This window comes from Drosophila simulans, chromosome 3R, assembly GCF_016746395.2.
Source record: "Drosophila simulans strain w501 chromosome 3R, Prin_Dsim_3.1, whole genome shotgun sequence".
Taxonomy (NCBI): Eukaryota; Metazoa; Arthropoda; class Insecta; order Diptera; family Drosophilidae; genus Drosophila; species Drosophila simulans.
Genome location: NC_052523.2, coordinates 18686618 through 18707245, shown reverse-complemented (window position 1 = coordinate 18707245; position 20628 = coordinate 18686618). Strand labels below are relative to the sequence as shown.

The following is a 20628-nucleotide window of genomic DNA, read 5'->3' as shown; positions in this document are numbered from 1 at the left end:
ACAGTTTGTTATTTCGGGAGAGCGATCTGGCCAAGAGCAGGCAGAGAGCGATCCGGAGAATGGGATATCCTATAAATAGAGCATGCATCTATTTGGTCTATTAATACAAAAAGAAAACACAACCCAAAAAGCACGGAAAACGCACATTGCTCAACGAATTTTTATAATTTAAAAAGAATTGTTCATAAAATGGCCGATCATAACGAAGATGAAGCTGTTGGCGGTGACCTAAACAACAATATCACAGCCAATGGGCAGGAGGAAGTGCGTCTGCCGGAGCAGCCGCAGAACGAACTGCTGGACATGGTTTTCACGTTGGAAAGCGAAAAACAGGCACTGCTAGAGGAGTCTCGCAAGCGGATCGGAGCACTCCGCAAAGACTTTGAGGTTAGTTACTCGTTTTCACGGGCTACCCCCACTTACTGCCCCTGATTGCAGGAAGCCAAGGTGGAGAATGAGCGGTTAAAGCGGCGAGTAGTCCAGTTGGAGCAGTCGCTCAAGCAGTCCGTCATGCTGGGCGGCACAGATGCTCCCAAATCACGGCAAGAGCAGGAGGAGCTGCTTCTAAAGGCCAAAACCCTGCTGTTCGAGAAAACCAAGGTGAACAAACAGCAGGAGCAGCAGATATCAGTGCTTAAGACACAAGTGGACTCGATTAAGGATGTGCTGCAGGTGACCAAGGATATGTTGCAGCTAAAGACCGCCGAATGTGATCACACGCAGGCTCGTCTGGAGAAGAGCCAGCAGTGGATCAAGGCGGAGCAAGACAAGTGTGTGCTCACGGAGAAGAAACTAGCCATCTCCAAAGGAGTGTATGACAAGCTGCGTTCGGAGTACGACACGCAGTCACAGATATTCAAGGTGCCTTATAATAACTCGAGTGTAATGAGTCCCTAACTTCCTAACTTACCTTCTTTCCCTACAGGATCTGAAGTCCGCGTACGAGCAGAAGGTCAAGGTTCTCACAAAGGCTTTGGCAGAAGCCAAGAAATAGCTGAACAATTTAATAAACTACGTTAATTAAATGCACACATCTCGTTAATAAGTTTAATAATTTAATGCTCTCCGTGTCTCGTGTCTCTATCGTTCTCCGTAGTCTAGGAGCTCTGGGTAACGGCTGGCTGCGATTGCTGCTGCGACTGCATTTTCGCTGCAGCAGCCTGCTTCATCTCCAGCACACTCATTACTGAGTTAAAGAAGCGCGTCTTTTGCAGGTGGATCTTCTCGATTTTCTCGATCTGCTCCTGCACGTACTCCACGCGTCGCTTGAAGTAGTCTTTGGAGCCTTCCAGATCCTGTTTAAGAAACAGATGGCAATCAGCAAATGTTCTTGGTTCGATTGGAAGTGTAAATCACCTTTTCAATGTAGTAGCCGGTCCCGATGTCTATGACGAACCTGTTGAGATCCTTTACCCGTCCTGGCACATACATACTGCTGGTCAGGGGCACCAGGATCTGACGGTTCTCCCAGTTGGGTTGAAAGGTTTCCAGCGCCTCCTTGGAGCCGGCGTACTTGGCTTTGCAGCCGTGCAGCGTCGACAGCGAGTCCTGTACGTTGGTAATTTCCTAAGGATCACAAAAATTGACAGATTTTATAAGCATGTGCCAATTGGGGAGCCCCTCCTCCAAAACCCCCTCTCCAACCACACTTGACTCATCGCACACCCACATGCGGAACGCACCTGCTCGAACTCCTGCTTGATCTGAATCAGCTGTTCCGGACTCAATTTGGTCAGGTCGATCATCTCTGACTTGGCGGGTGCGCTTGGGGTGGCAGCCATTGTTTGTGCTTAAACTTATAATTTACAATTCCACTTTTATTTTATTCAGTCGCCGTACGAGGTTGCCACCTTTGCGTATTCAACTCAACAGGGATGTCATGAAGCAGGGTAAGAAAATATCGATTTCACGGAATCAATCGGGAGTCGAATGATGCAGTGAAATAATCGATGTAATCCCGCTGGCGATTTGTTATCGAGTAATAAGCGCGAAGTCAAAATTTGAAAAATAATTCAGTGACTTCTGAATCTACAATATCTTTTGAGCTTAAAGACAGATCTTACTTAACAAAGAAGCATTAATAAACCTTGTTTTTCAATTATAGTTTTATTGTATTTATTATATGCAATGTTATAATTCTGTGTTTTGTCAGTCATTCTGTATTTGTATGCGTTTTACAATTTTTGTTTTTGGTTTTCTCGTAAATTATAAAATCTAACACAAAACAAAGCAATTTCTTTAACAATCACTGCCGCTACATATACACGTTACAATTTGTTAAATATATATATATTTATATATATAAGTAGGCACAGCTCAAGCGCCGCGCATCCAATACATGTTAATATACATATTCTCCGTTATATGTGGGGTGTTGTGTGTCGGTTTTTATATATGTATAGATTAGATAACAATGATATTAAGCCTAAGTAGAAGTAAGTTTTAGTACCGATACTTGCGATCGTTCCCCTCTATATGCGCTCCCACTCGCAATCGCCGCTCCTCCGATCCTTGAACTATTAAGTTACATGCTTTAACTATGTTACTTTTACTCATACAACTAACTGTACTTGTCCTTCACGATCCTCCCACTATATCATACATACATAACATTTACCTTGATTTGGTTTTGATCTTAATAAAATTTAACTCGTTTTGAAACAATGAAGAAGATCTTGCTTTTGGGGGCGTGTCGATTCGATTTCTTTATCGCGGATATTTTAAGCTCCCCATCTGGATTTTGGATTCAATATCGTGTGCTCGCTGATAAATCGCAAGGCAAATTTGTATAATTAGTTATATATAATTTGGTTTTCTCTTGAATCGAAACGAATAAATGTTAGTGGTTTACTTTAAATGCAGAGTTTTCATTGTGCAGCATTAACATTGTGAAGAGATAGAGAGAAAGTTGTCGGGAGAGAGTGTTACATATATAAGTGGGAATGGTTTTGGTTATCAACAGCGTTAAAATTTGTGGTATCTTTTCGTTTGGTTTCATTATCAAATCGAAGGGACGTAATTCGTAATAGTAATCATTGTTCGTTAAACATACTCGTACGTTATATGGTATGCATGTATGTATATTTTGTATAGATGTACATTTATAAATAGTATAGTTTGGATGTATGCGTGTATGTCCTGTATATATAGTTGTGTTTATGTACTGTACTGTATGTACTGTGTTTCGCTATGTACTTGTAATTGTAATTGTCCTAGGTGTTCATTTCAGCTAGATTCGCTAGTTTGTCTCGTGTTTTCGCTTTCGCTTCCTTTTTGTATACAAGTTAAGGGTTTAAAAAACTCGAAAATATATCAAAAGTTTCTTGAAATGCAGTATATATATGTTTTTTAGTTGTTAAATATATATATATATTCATGTATATATAGTACTTTCCTAGGTATTTACAGCATACCTCGCCTTGGTTTCCATTAAGAATTCGAGAGAAGTATGTCCAGTAATTTCGCTAGTGATCGAATGCGTGAGTTGGTGATTGTGTGAGTGAGGTGAGTGTGCGTGTATTAGTAGTAGTATATCGAGTGTATATAGGTATTTTGTATATCTAATCCAAAATGATACACTAATTGGTATTGATAGTGAGACAAAAATTTTAATATAGCGCATCAAAATGATATATGCGATTATAAATATGTATACAGAATTTAATGGCGGCTTGCTGAATATCGAATTTCGCGTCTATGTATGTGTGCTTGTGTACCTGTATGTGGGTGTAAGCTGTGAGTGTGCTGGTGACTGCTGATTGTGTATACGTCACGTGGGCTTCGAAAAATACGCTTAAAGCTGCTATAATACTGTAAAATTGTTGCTTGATTTCCTCATTAGTCGACGGTAAAGTAATGCTCGCTCACATTGAATAGCAGTTGTTGTAGAAAAGCTAGGTAGGTTCGCTTCAGTGTCTTCGAATTTTGCGTGTGTGTTAGAGTGTTTCGTGTGTAAGTGTGCTAGTGTGCTAGTGTGTGTGTCTTGTCTTTTCCTTGATATGTCTGAGTTCATATTGCACGCAGGTCGGTGACAATATTTAGTCTCAAATACATATAAAAAGTATATGTGTGGGGCTCGGGAGTGGAAGGGACTAACTCAAAGTAGCATCGAGTTGCTGCACGCAAACGAAAAAGTCGCATCACGTATAAGTCAACCAAATCGTGGGTTTCTACTGTTTCCTCCGTATTATAGTGTTTGATTTCATTTCGTTATCCTTTAGGTTTACCATTATCTCATTTACATTTTAACTAATTAAAGCCGGTTTCAATTCAACAAACAATCTGTAGCATAAATTCTTGCATTCCCCGTCATTATTATTATTATTATTACTATTATTGAGTCAACCAATTTTTGTCTCCTACGTTTACAGCACCACATTTTGTAACTTTACACGCGAAGAAATAACCCACTCAGAACCTCATTACTTTACGTTTACATATAAATATATATATTTAAGTACGTTTATATTGAATTTCTGCTAAATTGTTTAGTGGTTTCGCTAGAAGATTTGCAGTTTAATTGGTTTCGCTTTCGGTTTTGGACCTTCTTCCTTCGAACTTTTCATAGCATACTTCATACTTTGTGGCGAAATATTTTACACAATTACTTGATTGGCTAGTGGCATAATTTATCGTAACGCTGTGATATATATAATATATATAGTTTTATTCGTTTAGTGTAATATGCTTATTCGCTGATGGTTGTGGCTGCTCTCCAGTGGTAGTGGTATCTATTATCAAGTCTTGAGTTGAAGCTATAATTTCTTAGGCATAATCTAAACGTTACCTTTTGCGGTGAACCAATGCTCCTGGCCAGATGCACTTGTCTAAAGTATTTGCGTGTCTATCTGCTATCGGCTATCAGCTATCTGCTACCGGCTATCTGCTCTTTCTGCTCGCTGCTAACGTTATCAGCCATCGTGAATCGCGTGATGCCCACCTACCGAGCTGCGCAAGGCGCCATCTACATATTATTATCCTTCCGTCCACTGCCGTTTCCGTTTGTACACCCAATGTCCGACTGCGTCCGCTTCTAATTGTTTAATTAACGTTACGAGGCTGCTAAATAAATATATTTATATACGCTTATGTGTGTGTTTGTTTGTTTCTCGTATCTTAGGGGGACTTTTACTTTCACTTTCACTTTCCGCTCACTTTGCACTAATTGCATTTATTGCTAATTTGACGATAATTCCCTGCGACCATGCCGCCTTACACATACCACTCCTTGACGTCCTTGGAGTCGCGTTTCTTGGCCTTCGGCTGCACCAAGCCCGCCATCTGGGGTCGCCCATCACTGCCATAGCCAAGTGACCCACTTCCGCTTGACATCATGCCGCCACCGCCGCCGCCTCCTCCATTACCATTTCCGTTGTGCCCATTGTGCATCTGCTGTTGGCCATGATGCTGCTGCTGCCCTGCACCTCCACCTCCTCCACCGCCCTGCATATGGTGCTGCCGCTGCTGGTGGTAGGATCCATTGGTGCTAGTATTCCCTAGGAGTGCAGCATTCGGATTGTGTGATCCATAGGCGGCCGCCTTCTCGCTCTCCGTCTTGTAGCCACGATCGCCATTCGACTTGAGCCACAGGACCAGCAGGATGACCAGCACCACTGCGATCAGTATGCCCGCCACTATGCCGATTATCATGGCGGTACGCTCCTCCTCGATCGAGTTGATTCTGCCGCCCTTACCCTTTGGACGGTAGTTGTTCATGTTGGTGTTGTACGTGTTGCCGCCATAAGGTCCGTACGGAGGTGGATCCTGCGGCGGAATGGGTGGCGGCAGCGGTGGCAGTGGGTGGTGCTCGTCCGGCAGCTGCATGCGATCGTGATCATTTCGACCGGACCCACCCATGCCGCCACCAGCGATATAAACATCATAGGGCGTGGTGTCCCGCTCGGTGACCGTACTCCGGATCTCCGGAGGCGGTGTGGCCTGAGTGGTGGTCGTTGTCGTGGTCGTCGTGGTTGTACTGCTGCTCGTGCTGGTGCTGCTGCTGGTCGCCCGTTGCGTGGACGTGGTGGCAACGCTGCTGGTCGTGCTCACCTGACCCGGCGTGCTGGCTGCCGATCCGCCGCTGTTGCTGCTGCTGCTCGACTGCGTGGTTGCGTAGGACGGAGTGCTGCCACTGCTGCTGCTGCTACTGCTGCCTTGGTGCTGCTCCGTGGTCACATCGCTGCGTCCCGTGGTGGTAATGGTCACCATCTCGTTGTTGGACTCTGCAAGCAGTCGGTTTGGGTTTATTCAAGTGTTCTCAAGTGGGGTGCTCTATACTTGTATGTTTGTTGCGAGTGTGTTTGTGCGCTTAGTGGTTGCATTGCTACCCTCGATATTTTTTAAAACCCCATTAAATAGAATAAATGATATTTAAAATTTTCTCCATGGGTTCACAACATGTCTTCCAATACGTAAAAATTTATTCTAGAATTTCAAAAACTATTCATAATAAACTGAATTCTGCTTTATAATGCTTACTTCGGAAACCCTTAATTGAGTCATCTTTCCCTCCCAAAAATCACTTGAACCGCCAGTTGTGCTTTGCTTTCAATAGTTTATTCAACACAGTTAGAGAGGATTAGAGATTTGTAGATATTGAGAGATATGTTGAGGTGTGTCATTCTTGTTGGGGGTGCTGGACCTTCGATCTATTCGCACGATATGTACAAATTGGAATTGGAAGAACGGTAGAGTTATGCAATCGAGGGAATAAATGTCGAGGAGGAGGAGAAGGTGGAGAAGGAACTGGACTGGGAAAATCACATCTTACACTTGCAGACGCTGCTTTTATCGCTACTATGTACAAAACATATACATCTTCGATCGGTGCACCCATATATATCATATATATTTATATATTATATATATGCGAGGTGGTGCTTTTAACTTAACCCTTATCGCTTAACGCTTAACCCTCACTCAACCAAAAACCCTCGCCAATGATCGGTGTGGTTGTTGTTGTTGTTGTGGTTCTGGCTGTTATAGTTGTTGTTGTTGTTGTAGCTGTTGAAGTTGCATTTGTTATTTGCATTGGTTGCTGTTGCTGGTGGTTTAGCTCTCGTTAATGCTAGAGTTAGTCATACAGTTAGACAGAGGTCTAGTTGGAAGCTTAGCCTAAGTGCATTGCTTTGGTTGCATTGGTTGCATTGGTTTGCTGTTTGCTTATGGGAATTTACAGAGTATCCATGGCGCGATCACAGTCAGAAATATGAAGGCGATTTCACATTCTGAAAGAGACACATAAGGCGTACTCGTTGTCAGTTCAAATTAGAAGGCAATCGATCATCGGCAACAGGTGGAGATGAAGGATATAGGCGACGATTGTTGCGATACTTTTCATATATATATATTTTTTTTTTTTAGTTTTTTTCTGGGCTGATCTGAGCTGAGATGACACGGCGAGTTGATTGATTTTGGTTTCTGGTTGGGTTGATGCATTGCGAGGGGTGCGATAGAGGCGATATCTGATCATATATTCATATATATTTATATAGATATATATATTGTCTTATTGTGTAAGCGTTCAAAGCATTGGCGTTGCATTGGCAATAACCTAACTTCCTCGATCTCCGTGGAGCATTGAACAACTGAACTGAAAAAGGCAAAGCGTCACTAGCTAAACGGTTATGCGGTTATATAGAGCAAGAGCTTCGAATATACATATATATAGAGTATAACTCGAACTCGAACTCAAACTTCAACTTCAATTCGAACACAATTGAACCCACAGCTTAATCGTTAACACGTTATCTACGTTACTAGGGCGTATACTTAATGGCGTATACTTAACTTGAATTTCGAGTGGGGCTAGCTAATGTCTGTGATGAAGTGTGTGTGCGTGTGTGTGTGCTTGGTGTAGATTCTTGTTGTTTTTGTGTATTTCCGTGATTGATCCAAATGCCAATGACGAAATGAGACCAACACACAACGCTGTAGGCACTCACCTGAACCGCGGGCGGTGCTCGTCGAGGTGAACTGCTCCGTTGTCTCCCCGTAGTCCCCGGATCCATGGACGCAGTCCTCGTCGTCGCAGGCACGCTCCGTGCCATTGGTGATGACACCGCCGCTGCTGCTCCCGCCGGTACTCAAGCTATTCCCCTGCTGGGACGTGGTTGTCTGCTTGGTGGGCGGCACGTAGACCGGTGTTATGAGATCATCCCCGCTACCCGATTCGAATGGCGGCGTGCACTCGTCCTCGTCGTCGCCGCGACATCCGGATCCGGCTCCCGAGAAGATCAGATCGTCCAGCGCACCCGGATAACCACTCGCCGGCGTCTGTCGAGTAGAGTTCAAAGTCTAATTTTACTTCAGTTGATCTGGCGGGAGCCGGGCCAAGCGATGGTTATTGTATGGGTTTTGTTAACTGGATTAGTAAGTTTGTTAGGTGCTGTTCGATTAAGTATATATGTGTGGGTGGGTGTGTGCACATGAAGCCAATGGAGAAGCTTCGTTCAGATTTAATTTAATTTAATTAAATTTTATGAGTTGGTCCAGCGAGGTTTTGTTTTTTCTTCAAACTTTTGTATCTCCACTGGCTTTCACTTGCCTTTGTTTCAGTGTACTTATGTTTAATGTGAGCTTTGATTAGAGTCATGCAGCATAAGTGCGACGAGTTATAGTGCATAGTAAATCGTATCAGTTTATATAGCTGATTATATATATTCACAGTTATTGGTTAATGTGCTGTGCAGCAATGGAAACAAATCGAGGAAACTCAAATGGCTGGTTAGTGAAAAATCTGGCAAATCTTAATTGGCTTTTGTTATTTGGTTGGTGCGTTCAAAGCGGTACATAAAAAACGAAGGCACCCGAGGTAAATTATAAATTCATAAGTTCATAAATTCAAATGCAGCATTTACACTAGATTATACAGTTAGTTAGCTAATACTTTGGTTTAGTTGGAACGGTTAACGTTTGTACTGAATGTCGAACCGAATTTCCCGGATTTGATTGTGATGACGATGACTTCAATGTACAGATGCGGTTTCATTCGATACGATTAACACGGTTATGCATTTCAAATATCAGGATAGTGCTCGGGAACTGTACATTACGAGTATTCGAATGGGTTTTCGAATTTCGGTGGTGCAATCAAATCATGTCAAATCAATTTGGGAAAAGGGGTTCCACAACTCATGAAGCGGATTAATACAACAATTTTGGTTAGATTTCATTTTGGTTTCTTTTTTTTTTTTGTTTTGGTTTTTAATCAAAGAAAGAATTTCGAATAAACTTGGTTTACGATGAGAAAAATACTTGGAAAGTTGAAAGTTGAGAGGAATTCAAATAAAATTTCAAATAAATTCCCTAACCTGCTGCATTCTCTGCAGATCATTTCTATCTAATACTCCAGTTACCAATTGAACATCTCCGCGGATGGTGATATGGGGGTCGCGTTCGACGGCCAAGTCCAAGATGCGTAACTTGTTCACCGAAAGTCCGGCGATCACGCCGGCGAACGGCCGCTCGATTCGATTGCGACCGTTCCGACTGAACTTGCCGCCGACCTGAACGTTGGACATGGTATTGAACACGGTGGAGTGGTGGCCTGCAAGTCGTTGGAGAAGAAAGATCGGTAGAGCATTAAGTACCCCCTGTGCTGATCTATCCCCTTGTTTACTTACTCTGTGGCGTCAGTGCCTGCACATTATAGTCGTCCAGCTGGAGCGTGGCATTGCCTCCCTTGCGCTGGAACCGCACCACATGGTAGGCGTTGTCGTTGACCTTCGTTCCGATCTCGCCCAGCGGCAAATCCACGCTCCCGATGTTGTACACCATGAAGATGTTGCCCTCCACTATCTCTAGCTCCATGTAGTCCTGCGTGGTGGCACTCTCCACCCGCAGGAGCACTGCATCCGGCCTGGTGGTTATGAAGCCCAGTGCTATGTTATCCTCCTCCGTGTCAGCTTGTGCGTTTTCCGGGAATGTGTATTGCACCATGCCCTTGTTGTTGCCAAACTCGTAGGCAATCGATTCTGAATAGCATAATATTTTATAAATCAAAGAAGTAGACAGTCGATTGTATATATTACCATCATAGCAAGTGGGTCCTGTGTAGGAAGTCATGTCACATTCGCAGGCATAGGCATTCCATTGCTGCACGCAGTTTCCTCGGTTGGCACACGCATTCTGGCTGCACTTGGTGGGTCCCTCGCAGCCACTGACCACCAGTGAGCTGGGCACCACTGCATCGCTGGTCAGCGAGGGGGATGCATCGCCCAGGTCCAAGGAGGCAAGACAGCCCTCGAATCCGGACCTCGACGAGATCGAGGCCGGCAGCTTCGAGTACATATCCTTGAAGACGCCTCCGATGTACAGGATACCCGCCAGCTCCAAGTGCATGTTGTTTCCAGTCAGGCTGATAATCTCGAAGGAGTCATCCACGGTTAGGGTGTGCGTCTTGGGTCCCGGGCGCCTAATGCTGACCTGATGCCAGCGGTTGTCGTTCATATGGATGCGCGACTTGTCCCTCATTGTCACTGGACCATCTCCCAGATCAAAGGTGTAGTGGATGTGACCATTGACCAGTTCCACTGCCACGAAATCGTTGCGTCGTCCGCTATTGAAGACCAGCAGACCATTGGGTTCCACGGTCTTGAAGCGGAAATCAATGGAAATGCTGTTGTAGGCCTTCAGCATGGCCAGACCCACGTAGGAGTGCTTGGAGCGGAACGTGGCCGCATGGTAGGGCTGTCCGGCCGGTGAGTTTACGAAACGGGCTGTCAACTTGAAGGTGGCACTGGGCAGAGCCGAGAGCTCCGGTCCCAGACTCTTGACAATGTCCAAATAGCTGGGCGATAAGAGGACGAAATAGAGATCAATCCCTTAAGTATGCTACATCGATACCCACCGCTGGCCATTGAACACCAAGCCCTGCATCTGACCCACAAAGTTCGGCATGGTGGAGGTCATCTGAATCTCCTCCTCGGCGTGGAAGAGACCACCCAGGTGAACCGAACGGATCTCCATGGTACTGTGGCGACCCAGAATCGTTTCGGCTGTGAAAGGAATATTTCCAAAGACAAGAAATGGATAAAACTCGGTGGCCTCGCCATGGGGTTTGTCTAGCCAGGATTGGCTTTGCTCTAAGTTGTTGACTAGGCGGAGTACCGTTAACATTGGTTACATATGGGTATACGTTTGGTTGGATAGATATATTGATATATATATAGGTTGTTGGTACGAGTAGTATATGGAGTATAGTTGGTGACAAGAAGCACATACGCAAATGTCAAAGAGTATATAAGAGTATAGAGTAGATATAGGTATGCGGTTTTAGTAGACATAGATCTAGTTTTGTTGGTTCATAGATTTTTCAAGCATTTGTATTTTTCACTCGACAAGTGGCTGAATGTAGTTGGAATTCGATTGGAGTATTGTTATTATTTAGTTGTTGCAGCTTGGTACATACTAAAGAAAGGTGCAGATTACATTACATACAATGTACTGGTACGGATAGTAATTGTAGTTGTTAATTAAGACGAAACGAAATCGATAATCGAAAATCGCTGCCACAGCGCAAACCAAAGGAAAGTAAGTAAAGTAAAGAGATCGCTAAGTTGGTTAGATTAGGTTAGTTGGTGCGCATTTTGTTCTTGCTTACATACGAATATGCATTGATTGACATTTGAGGAGTACATTTTTTTTTTCATCTTTTCTTAGTCTAGTTTTGGTGTGTGAGATACATTTTCAATACGATTACGGTGGCGGTGACATTTCAGATAATTTCATTTGAGCTTTCATTTCTCAGCTGTGCGTGGGGGGAACCGAGGAAAAGTAAAAGTATGGAAAAAGTTTACTGAGGCAACCTACGGTCTAGAAATAATGGCAACTCAAAAGGTCAGGTATTATATCGGTAATAACGGGGATAATTCAATAAAAACCAAAAGTAATTTGGTCATTGCTCAACGACATTGAACTAAACATCGATGGGTATCTGGGTATTGGTAAACTGTCCATGTTTTCTGTAAATGTAAATGGAAATGTGTTAATCTGTGCCCTAGAGAGTTTCGTGTGTGTGTATGTGTGTTTTGACTGTATGTGTGTGTGTGTGTGTGTGTGTGTGCGGCGACTACGTCTAAGTTAATAAGGGTGCATTAGCCTTAACGAGCGACCACATTGCGCATACGACGCGTTGGCCCACCGAATGATTGACATCTTGACATGCAAATGACTGCGGCGACAGAGACAGAAACAGCCAGTGCTACATAGCGATAAAGAGAAAGAGAGAGCGAGAGAGAAACAGAACAATAGAGGTAGAGAGAAAGAGAGGAGGCGATGTGGTGGGCGGTGGGCAGAAGTCGAAGTAGGGCACTGTTGTTGCAGCTGGCAATTTGGCGCATTTACAGTTACTTATTCATACACTTGAATGGCTGAGTGGGCTAAATGATACGATGCGATGGCGAACGATACGATATGCGATAGTAGAACGAAACAAAGATATACACTATACACTGTACAGAAGGGCTATGCAGCCCGACTTTGGCTCGTGGGCAGGTCATGCGGTCTAGTGTGTGGGCTATAGGCTATATCATTCCGACTGACAGCCATTGGTTTCGCTTGTTACTTTATGGATTATTATCATAGTTTCATTGCTCGGGCTGCTGCTTGGTTTTCAGGTGCTCACATGCAAACGCGTCACGTGTGTGTTTGTGAGTACTTCCGTGCAACGGTGCTTGAGAGAGTGTGGGTGTGTGCCTGTGCAGGTGTGCGAGACTTTCAGTTCACAAATTGTGTGAGTGTGTGTGTTTGTTTCCTTGAGGCAGGAGCAGGATACGGCTATAAAGGAAACTTCTAACTCATTCTAAATTTTTAAAGAAACAAACTCATATTTATTTCATCCTTCATTCTGATATTATGGTAACTTTGCACTCAGGATAGTTTGTAAATTATATAAATATCAAGTGATATGAAAGTTAAGATATCTAATAATTTATTTTTTTGTTATAACAATTTATCTTTTAATTGCGAATAATCAGATTCTAAGGAACAAAAGGCGCCTATAATGACATATTTTCAAAGTGATCCTTAGTTTTCCATTATAGCCTTCTCCATCGCCTGCCTTTAGTTAATCCTTCTCTTCGTTTTGGGTGTTAAATTTTCATTTTTTGGACACACTTACACAACAAGAATCTAATTTTACGTGAGACACGTTAGGCTTGATTAGTTAGTTGCAATTTGGTTGCGGTTGCGGTATTGTTGTATTGATGTTTACGATAGTTGAGTTTACTTAACACAAAGCTAATTACATATTAAATGGTGCAAAATTACAGCCCTGGGCGCTTTCAAACATTGTTTTGCCCTCTCGACTCAATGAGGCTCAAACGCTCGTACCAATACCAATGCCATTTTCCAATGGCAATCGCAATTTGCCGATAGCGTGACTTTCATCGAGCGATTTGGGCAAAAAAATGTTTCCCCGAGTTCTTGCGTGTCGATTTTTTTCTCTCGCCTAAAACATGAAACGAAAAACGATATTGTACTTAGGAATTATTTACGCTGCGTTCCCGTCATTTTGCATTGTTCGCCTTACTCGTTAATTTAGCTTTTTTCTTTTTTTTCTTTCTTTGTATTTCATTATTATTTTTCTGGCTCGGTCGCATTTCGCTTTCTTTTCAAAAGAAGGTCATTTAGATCACGCTCGTGATAGGGGAATTGCATTTGCATATGACACTGATATTACATGTTGTGGTGCTCGAAACACCATGGCTGTTGTTCGCTGTTCTACATTCGGTAGAAGTCTGAAACAAACACCTTTTAACGTTTACATACCGCACGTGTCGTTTAAGTTATGGTACAGCAGTTGTTTTAGTTAATTTCATTGTTTAGATTATCATAGGACTGTAAACGAGAACTCATTTTACAAGATAAATATTTACAAAAAATATAAATAAAACATACAAAAAAGATGCTGAGCTGGGCCAAAGGCTTACTAAACTATCCGAATGGTAAATATTAAAATAATTTTGAAAATGAAAGTATTATAAGGATATCAAAAAGTACTGTTATCATATATATCATATATCATACTTTATGAAAATCATATTGGTGAGGAACATTAAAATTTCCCTTGGCCATTTACTCAACAACAAAACAAAGGCAAACATAATTATCAGAACTTTAATGAAAACCAAATAATACACTCGAATATCAAGGACAAAACAATTTACAAGACAATCAATATAATGGTAGTCAAAACACTTAAGGCTGAAACTTTACAGCTGTCCAACTTTCTTTGCTTCCGTATTTACGCTTATTCGATTACAATACTTTCTGTGTGGGCTTAGGAATTGGAATTGAATTGTAATTGGAATTTAATTGGCAATCGCAATTGGGAAATCAAACGAATAAGTAAGTAAGTAAGTAGGTATCGCAAATAAAAACACAACATCGAGATGTTTGAAAGAGTTTTGAGAGGAGATTACAAGAGCAAAGTATATAAAAAATCATTACGAATGAGTTATTTGAGTATGCAATCGAAGGATCCCGATCCGCCAGGACCTTCGACTTATGATTCAAACAAACTTTCGGATAGGCGTACAATGTGTGGAATGGTGTGGAAGTGGAGTCGGGTGTCTTATGATGTTCAAACTATATATTTTGCAGATGCTTAACGATGTTCAGAGATATAGAGCGGGGTAGACATAGGTGGATAGTTTGGATGGTGGATACAGAGCTGTCTAGATCAAATCAGTTCATCATCGTCGGAGCAAGGAAGTTCGAGAAATGTGTCATGAGAAATGGGAAATAAATTAATCTTGCTTTTTTTTTGTTTTTGATTTTCTTTGGTTATTTTCCTTTTCGATGTGGATTTTCACTGCATTTTGTTTTCAGGTGTAATCGCATATGTTCGTATGTGTGCGTGTTCGTGAGGCTGTGTTGGTGTGAGAATCGTTGTTAACTGAAAAGCTCTCAACTGAAAAAGTTTAAGTGGAACTTAAAAACAGGAAAACGCGCCGCTGACTGCACTTTCCTTTATTGACTTTCTCCCACCCTTACTGTTATTATTACTTTCTGAAACACTTTGCTTTCTTAAGCACCTTCACACACCTTCCTGCCGATAGGCCATTGGCATTCCTACTTGAACTTGAACCTGCGAGCGGTGCGTGAAGCACCTTTCATGAAAGCTTATCGCTGGGGGTATCCTATGAGCCTACGAAGGGGGTTGGTAGGTTGTCGATTGGTTGGTTCATTGGTTGGTTCAGTTGGTTGGTAAAAAAAAACGACACGGCACGACACGTAGTAGGGCATAGATGTGCTGTTGATACATACATAACATACCCCTGACGGGGGGAGCCCCGTCGACTTGCAGCCGCAGATTGGAGGCTCTGCGCGAGAAGCGGATCGTGTGCCAGTTGTTGTCGTTGAGCACCGACTGGCCGGCCAGCAAGTTCTGGAAGGGATTATCACACACTCAGAATGCTGTCCCAATGCCCTCGAAAATCATATTTAATTTTGCATTGACCTTGGGCTTACAATACAGACTATTTACCCAAGGTTGAAAGTTAAAGGCGATTTTCTGGAGCACAGGACAAATGTTGCCACGTTGAGCACCTCCCCCGGAAAGACTTACCTTCTCACGATCGCTCAACCGCACACTGGCCCGCACCCTTCCCGCCACCAAAGCGATCTCCAGACGATCCGGCGAGTTGGACTCCGCGCTGGTCAACAGCAGGAGTCCCGCCGGACGCGAGGTCTTGAAGCGGATGACCAGCTCCTCGGTCTGCGTCTTGGTGCCTTGTCCGTTGCCCAGCCAGATGGTCATGTGCTGGCTGCCGTTGAAGGCCAGCGTGGCCAGTTCCCGTCCACAGGTGGGTCCTCCGTACAGCGTGGCCGAGCAGTCGCAGATGGGTCGGTTCCAGCCCTCCAGGCAGGTGCCTCCGTTCAGACAGGGATTGCCGTTGCACACGTTGGCCTGCACATGGCACGATGGCTTCACGGAGGCTGTGTGCCCAAGTGAGTTACAGGTATCGGGTTACGCGCTATCAGTGGATGACCATCGCTGGCGTGACTACTCACCCGAATCCTGGACACGTGCAAATGCCGCTATATCGATCGCCTTGCCACTCAGCACCAGGTCACGCAAACAGCCCACAAATCCCTGGCGCAGCGTGGCCGTCCAAATGGCCGCCGGCCAGGACACGCTATTGTAGGCGGGTCCCACTCCGCCCAGGTACATGTGCCCGTCCAGCTCGAGGATGGTGCCGTCACCGGGCGTCCGGAAGTCGTTCCACACCCCATCCACGCTCACCTTGGCGTCGCGTCCATTCCGCCGAAGAATCAGGTCATGCCAGTCGCCATCGTCCACGCGACGTCGCGAGGCTCGCACCTTGGAGGCTCCGGATCCGAGGTCCAAGTGGATGTAGATGTGCCCATTCAGCAGCTCAATGGCAATCAAAACGGGCTGATGGATTCAAATTATGCAAAATGGCTCAAGATAACCTAATGAGTAGACTCACGTTTTTGGCCCGTGGTTGCTTGGATCCTGTGGCCAGGACAATGATGCCATTCGGTTCCTTGGTGCGAAATTTGAAGCTTATAGAACTCTGCTTGCCAGTTTCCCAGGGAGGAAGGACCTTTAAAATAACAATCAAAAATTAATTCATCACTTTTATATTTTTTTATACAGGTTACAACTTACCAAATGCGATTCGCGAGTCGTGAAGGTCACGGGATCCTGTGGATCGCCACTGGGGCACTGGTATTCCAGATTGCCAGCAACCTGGATCAGCTTGGAGCCGCTCTTGGCCAGGTCTATGAGGTTCAGATTAAGCGTATCCGCTGAGAACTCCACTTTGCGCAGGCAGCCCACGAAGTTAGTGTGCACACGGGCACCCAAAAGCGCTCGGGGATTAACAGCACCACCAACGTAAACCCGCGAGGATGAGAGCATGGTGAACTTGCCAGCGATATGGGAGTGATCCGTATAGACATCATCCACCACGGTAACCAGCTGCAGGGATAAAAGAACTGCATTTCTAATAAAGAACCAAGAAAATATATGAACAGTTACCCACCCGACAGAAGCTGGTTATCGAGGAGATCTCCTGGATGCGACGGTGCACGGTGACCTTGTGCCACTGGTGGTCATCGAAGCGCACCTTTGAGGGCTTTATGTGCATCTCCTGCTTGCCATTAGCCAGACCCATGGTCAGGGAGACGCCTCCATCCCGCAGCGCCAGATTCAGATAGTCCGTGCCGTGGCCCGTGTAGAAAAGCAGACCGTTCGGCTGGCGGGTGCGAAAGTAGAAGGATATGGCATCTTGGGCACTCACTATCGGCTCGGCGCCCGTCTGGCCCAAGTCGTAGGAGAGGAACTGTGTACCGCGGAACGTTGCTTCCGATGGCGCCTTCTCCTTCTCACAATACTGGCCATCGTACTCGAGGTTTCGACACTCGCAAATTGGACCGGAATCAGTGGATATGCAGATGCCGCCGTGCTGGCAAGGATCATTCCGTTCGCAGGCATCGGTTGTGTTGCCACCCCGAACACCCTGCAGGATTAAAGGATTATTTCCCAAATCAGGGATACATATAAATTAAGGCTTTTTTCATATTAGAGCGACATTAGGAATCATTATAATGGAATATAAAAAGTAGTATAGTGCTAATCATTGACTATTGGACTCACCCTGAGCGGCCTTTCACGGGCGGGTAGCTCTCCGTGATCGCATGGCACATCGCCGCACTTGATGTCGCGCTGCTGCTTGATCTCCTGGCGCCTGGTGGAACCGCCCGGCTGGTCCGCGTAGACCAGATTGCGGATGGCGCCACGGAAACGCGGTTCGAAGATGACGGATGGCAGGGCGAGCAGTGCCAGCTTGCTGCTGTACCAGTTGGGCATACCGCCCACATAGACGTCCGAGTTGCTCGCGAACTTGCCGAACTGGAACTCCTTGCCCTTGGTCGACCGCTGCTGGGAGACGCCGTCCACGATGAGCGATGTCTGCTCATCGTTCCGCAGGACCTGCACCTTGTGCCAGTGGCCGTCGTGCAGTTCCCGACCCACAGTGATGATCTGAGCTCCGCCACCAAGGTTATATCTCAGCCGCAGTGCTCCTTCCACCAGCTTCAGTTCGAAGAAGTCGTAGGTGCCGCCGTCGTCGGTGTAGAGAACCAATCCGTTGGGCTGTTCCGTTTTGAACTCCAGCTCGAGGGTCCCATTCAGTCCGGTGTACCACTTGCGGAAGGTGTAAAAGGAGTTTTGCGATCCATCCAGCTGGAATCCGGCGCTGAGGGTCACGAAACTGGCCGCCAGACTGACCAGCAGGGCGCTGACGATGAGCACGCGGTAGGAGCGACGGTATTCCACGATCACGGGAGGCACTTGCTCGCTTCTCCGCCGGCGGCGAGCCTTGTTGAACCGCAAGTCGGGGGATTCAAAGGCGGAGGTGGAGGTGCGCTGGGCGGGCAGGAGCCTCAGCTCCGCCGGATTTCGATTTCGCTGCTGATCCCTGTCCATGTTCGGCCGTGTCCTGGCTGTCATGGCCGCATTAGCATAGTTATCCTGATATGTTGCACTATGTGGCGCCTTCATTCACACGCACGGTGGCACTCGGGCTTACCCACACAGAGGCACCTACGCACGTTGCGCGCGTAAACGTAAAGTGTCCTTCTCCCTCTCTCTCTCACTCGCTGTGTGTCTGTCGCGTATTCCAGTCCTTGAGCGCGAGCTTTTCGCGTGTCCTTGTATTGGTGTTACTCGACAATCCGTTTTATCCGCGCCTGCCAAGAGAGAGCGTAAGAGCGCGCGGGAGCGAAAGCTCGGCAACGCGAAGTTGGCTGCGGATGTTAACGGTACACGTCGACTGTTAACGGCACTGCACCGATTATTGCTTATGATTTCGCCTGATTTTTTTGGTCCTTAATGCTCAGCACCTTCAGTTTTCGGCATTTTGTATACTTAATTTGCATAATTTTTGGCAAATAAATTCATAACGGCACACACTTCTCATCGATACGTTGTCAGACAACCGTTGCTCCGACCGAGTCGGCTGTATTAGTAATACTGGGGGTTATGGTTGGGCCAAAAGCTCGCCGGATACCCCTGCCACCGCAGTTTGTGGCGCCCACGAGCGCTCCAACGTACATGTACATACTAAAAATCGGAAAAAATTTTCACTGCATATCGCAAATGTAGGCGAAAATTTTTCTAAGCACCTCACAGCAAGTGCCCCCAAAATGGGCGCTTTACTGCGGTTGATTCCACAGCAATCAGTTATTTATGCGTATTGATTGAACTATTGATTGGATACGAAATTAGTTGCAGAGACTGCACACAGATTTTTCAATTACACAATTATTTCTTTGAATTTGCACGATATTCTTGTCGCTCCTACTTTATGTAACTTTTCGGGCTGGCTTTTAGCACGTCGCGTATTTTTCGTTTTTGTTGGTTGGTTGAATTTAATTTTGCAGATTTCTCGGTTCAATTTTGAGGGATACAAAAATGTTGTGTGTCGAAATTTGCTAAGAAGCGCCTTCCGCTGCTCTTAGCTCCGATATCGATCCGCGCTGCATCCACGACAAGACTGAACTGCAATTTCAAACTTAATTTCTTCGCACTGTTTCCAATGGATAACGAAAGCTCCGCCAGCTTATTCACAAGAAGCCACTGGTGCGGTGTAGACGACTCGAAAATGGCGCTACAATCGAACTGGACAAAGGAGTTTGTTCTTCACACTACTGATTTTACATTTAAATAAGTTAAAAGCGATCAGAATTAGTGGAAATCTTGAATTTAATGGTTTATATTGGTACTTTGCTGATTTACTCGAAAAAGTGTGCTACGGAAAAGGAAAGGACCGCATGCTTTGAGTGTAGTGCGTGGGAATGCCAAAAATTAAAAGCTCGCTTACTTCGCACGAGGCATGCATATGCGTACTACTAACACACAAACGCACACATAGACACCAGCTGCCCACTCACACATGCGTAATGAGCGAATAGCACGCAGGTTCATAACCTGCACCACTAAAGCGTATTAGATGCCACATTCACATGGATACACACATATGCATGTTCAGCTGTGTGCGTGGGTGTCCTGTGGCCGCACGCACACTCACACACACCAACTCAAACGGACACCCCCACAGGCTCACTATCTCCGAGACGACCCGTGTAAATTCCTTGACATTTACTACGCAACTTCGACAACTCGGAGTCGAATTCGATTTGCATTTGCATTGGCAGTGGAATGTGATGTCCCATACTCTCGATTGTGGGTGTATGTCCTGTCCCTGAAAAATCCCATCACCATGCTCCTTCGTCCTAGGAGAGCAATTGCAAGGCCGTCGCCTCCATTAATCGTCGTCGCAATCCAGGCGAACACATTAATTTGAGCACACGAATCACGCACTGACCATTACAGCAGGGACCAGGATCCTGCTCTTAAGCACTTACGGTTTTTAATAATATTTTAACGCACGCTAAAGGCTAAACAAATGCCAGCACGTGCTGTCCATTGTCCTTCGAAGTCGTGACGTTCAAGTGGACTAACAAGGACTAGGATTGGGAATGCCAAAAGCTGGGGGAAGAGCGAAAAGCTTAAATTCAAACTGAGCGGCAGCTCTTGAACTTTCAAGGGCTTTTAAACTACCTTTATTTTAAAATCTGTGGAGAGTTCGGTAT

At 45.1% G+C, this 20628-nt stretch overlaps 3 protein-coding genes across 10 annotated transcripts; 1 reads left to right on the top strand and 2 right to left on the bottom strand.

Moving 5' to 3' along the window:
• The first annotated feature begins 69 nt into the window (after positions 1-69).
• LOC6729111 (tropomyosin-1) lies at positions 70-1029 on the top strand. Its single transcript, XM_002104396.4, has 3 exons — positions 70-387; positions 439-861; positions 926-1029. The coding sequence occupies exons 1-3, from the start codon at positions 190-192 to the stop codon at positions 992-994; spliced, it is 690 nt and encodes a 229-aa protein (XP_002104432.1). The 5' UTR covers positions 70-189; the 3' UTR covers positions 995-1029.
• Positions 963-1919, bottom strand: LOC6729110 (probable prefoldin subunit 5). Its single transcript, XM_002104395.4, has 3 exons — positions 1683-1919; positions 1357-1566; positions 963-1295 (listed from the first exon to the last, which is right to left on the bottom strand). Exons 1-3 carry the CDS (start codon positions 1779-1781, stop codon positions 1098-1100), a joined length of 507 nt encoding a protein of 168 aa, XP_002104431.1. The 5' UTR covers positions 1782-1919; the 3' UTR covers positions 963-1097.
• Positions 1920-2087: 168 nt separating this feature from the next.
• LOC6729109 (neurexin-1) lies at positions 2088-19561 on the bottom strand. Of its 8 annotated transcripts, none has more exons than XM_016177284.3 (13): positions 17630-19561; positions 17016-17492; positions 16640-16951; positions 16458-16574; positions 16018-16402; positions 15572-15942; positions 15271-15391; positions 10850-10997; positions 10032-10789; positions 9624-9974; positions 9312-9547; positions 7944-8274; positions 2088-6221 (listed from the first exon to the last, which is right to left on the bottom strand). In XM_016177284.3, exons 1-13 carry the CDS (start codon positions 18533-18535, stop codon positions 5212-5214), a joined length of 5523 nt encoding a protein of 1840 aa, XP_016035755.1. In that variant the 5' UTR covers positions 18536-19561; the 3' UTR covers positions 2088-5211. The 8 variants fall into 8 exon arrangements, with proteins under 8 accessions (XP_016035755.1, XP_016035751.1, XP_016035749.1 ...); XM_016177280.3 differs by having other exon boundaries at positions 7944-8295; positions 9357-9547; XM_016177278.3 differs by having other exon boundaries at positions 9357-9547.
• Positions 19562-20628: the final 1067 nt, after the last annotated feature.

Coding starts and splice junctions, on each gene's coding strand:
- LOC6729109 (XM_016177282.3), bottom strand. CDS start 18,535: ATGAAGGCGCCACATAGTGCAACATATCAGGATAACTATGCTAATGCG. Junction 16,952..17,015: donor CGATAACCAGCTTCTGTCGG/GTGGGTAACTGT, acceptor TTATCCCTGCAG/CTGGTTACCGTGGTGGATGA. Junction 15,392..15,571: donor GGTTGAGCGATCGTGAGAAG/GTAAGTCTTTCC, acceptor AATCCCTTCCAG/AACTTGCTGGCCGGCCAGTC.
- LOC6729111 (XM_002104396.4), top strand. CDS start 190: ATGGCCGATCATAACGAAGATGAAGCTGTTGGCGGTGACCTAAACAAC. Junction 388..438: donor CACTCCGCAAAGACTTTGAG/GTTAGTTACTCG, acceptor CCCTGATTGCAG/GAAGCCAAGGTGGAGAATGA. Junction 862..925: donor CGCAGTCACAGATATTCAAG/GTGCCTTATAAT, acceptor CTTTCCCTACAG/GATCTGAAGTCCGCGTACGA.
- LOC6729110 (XM_002104395.4), bottom strand. CDS start 1,781: ATGGCTGCCACCCCAAGCGCACCCGCCAAGTCAGAGATGATCGACCTG. Junction 1,567..1,682: donor TCAAGCAGGAGTTCGAGCAG/GTGCGTTCCGCA, acceptor TGTGATCCTTAG/GAAATTACCAACGTACAGGA. Junction 1,296..1,356: donor CCGGCTACTACATTGAAAAG/GTGATTTACACT, acceptor TTTCTTAAACAG/GATCTGGAAGGCTCCAAAGA.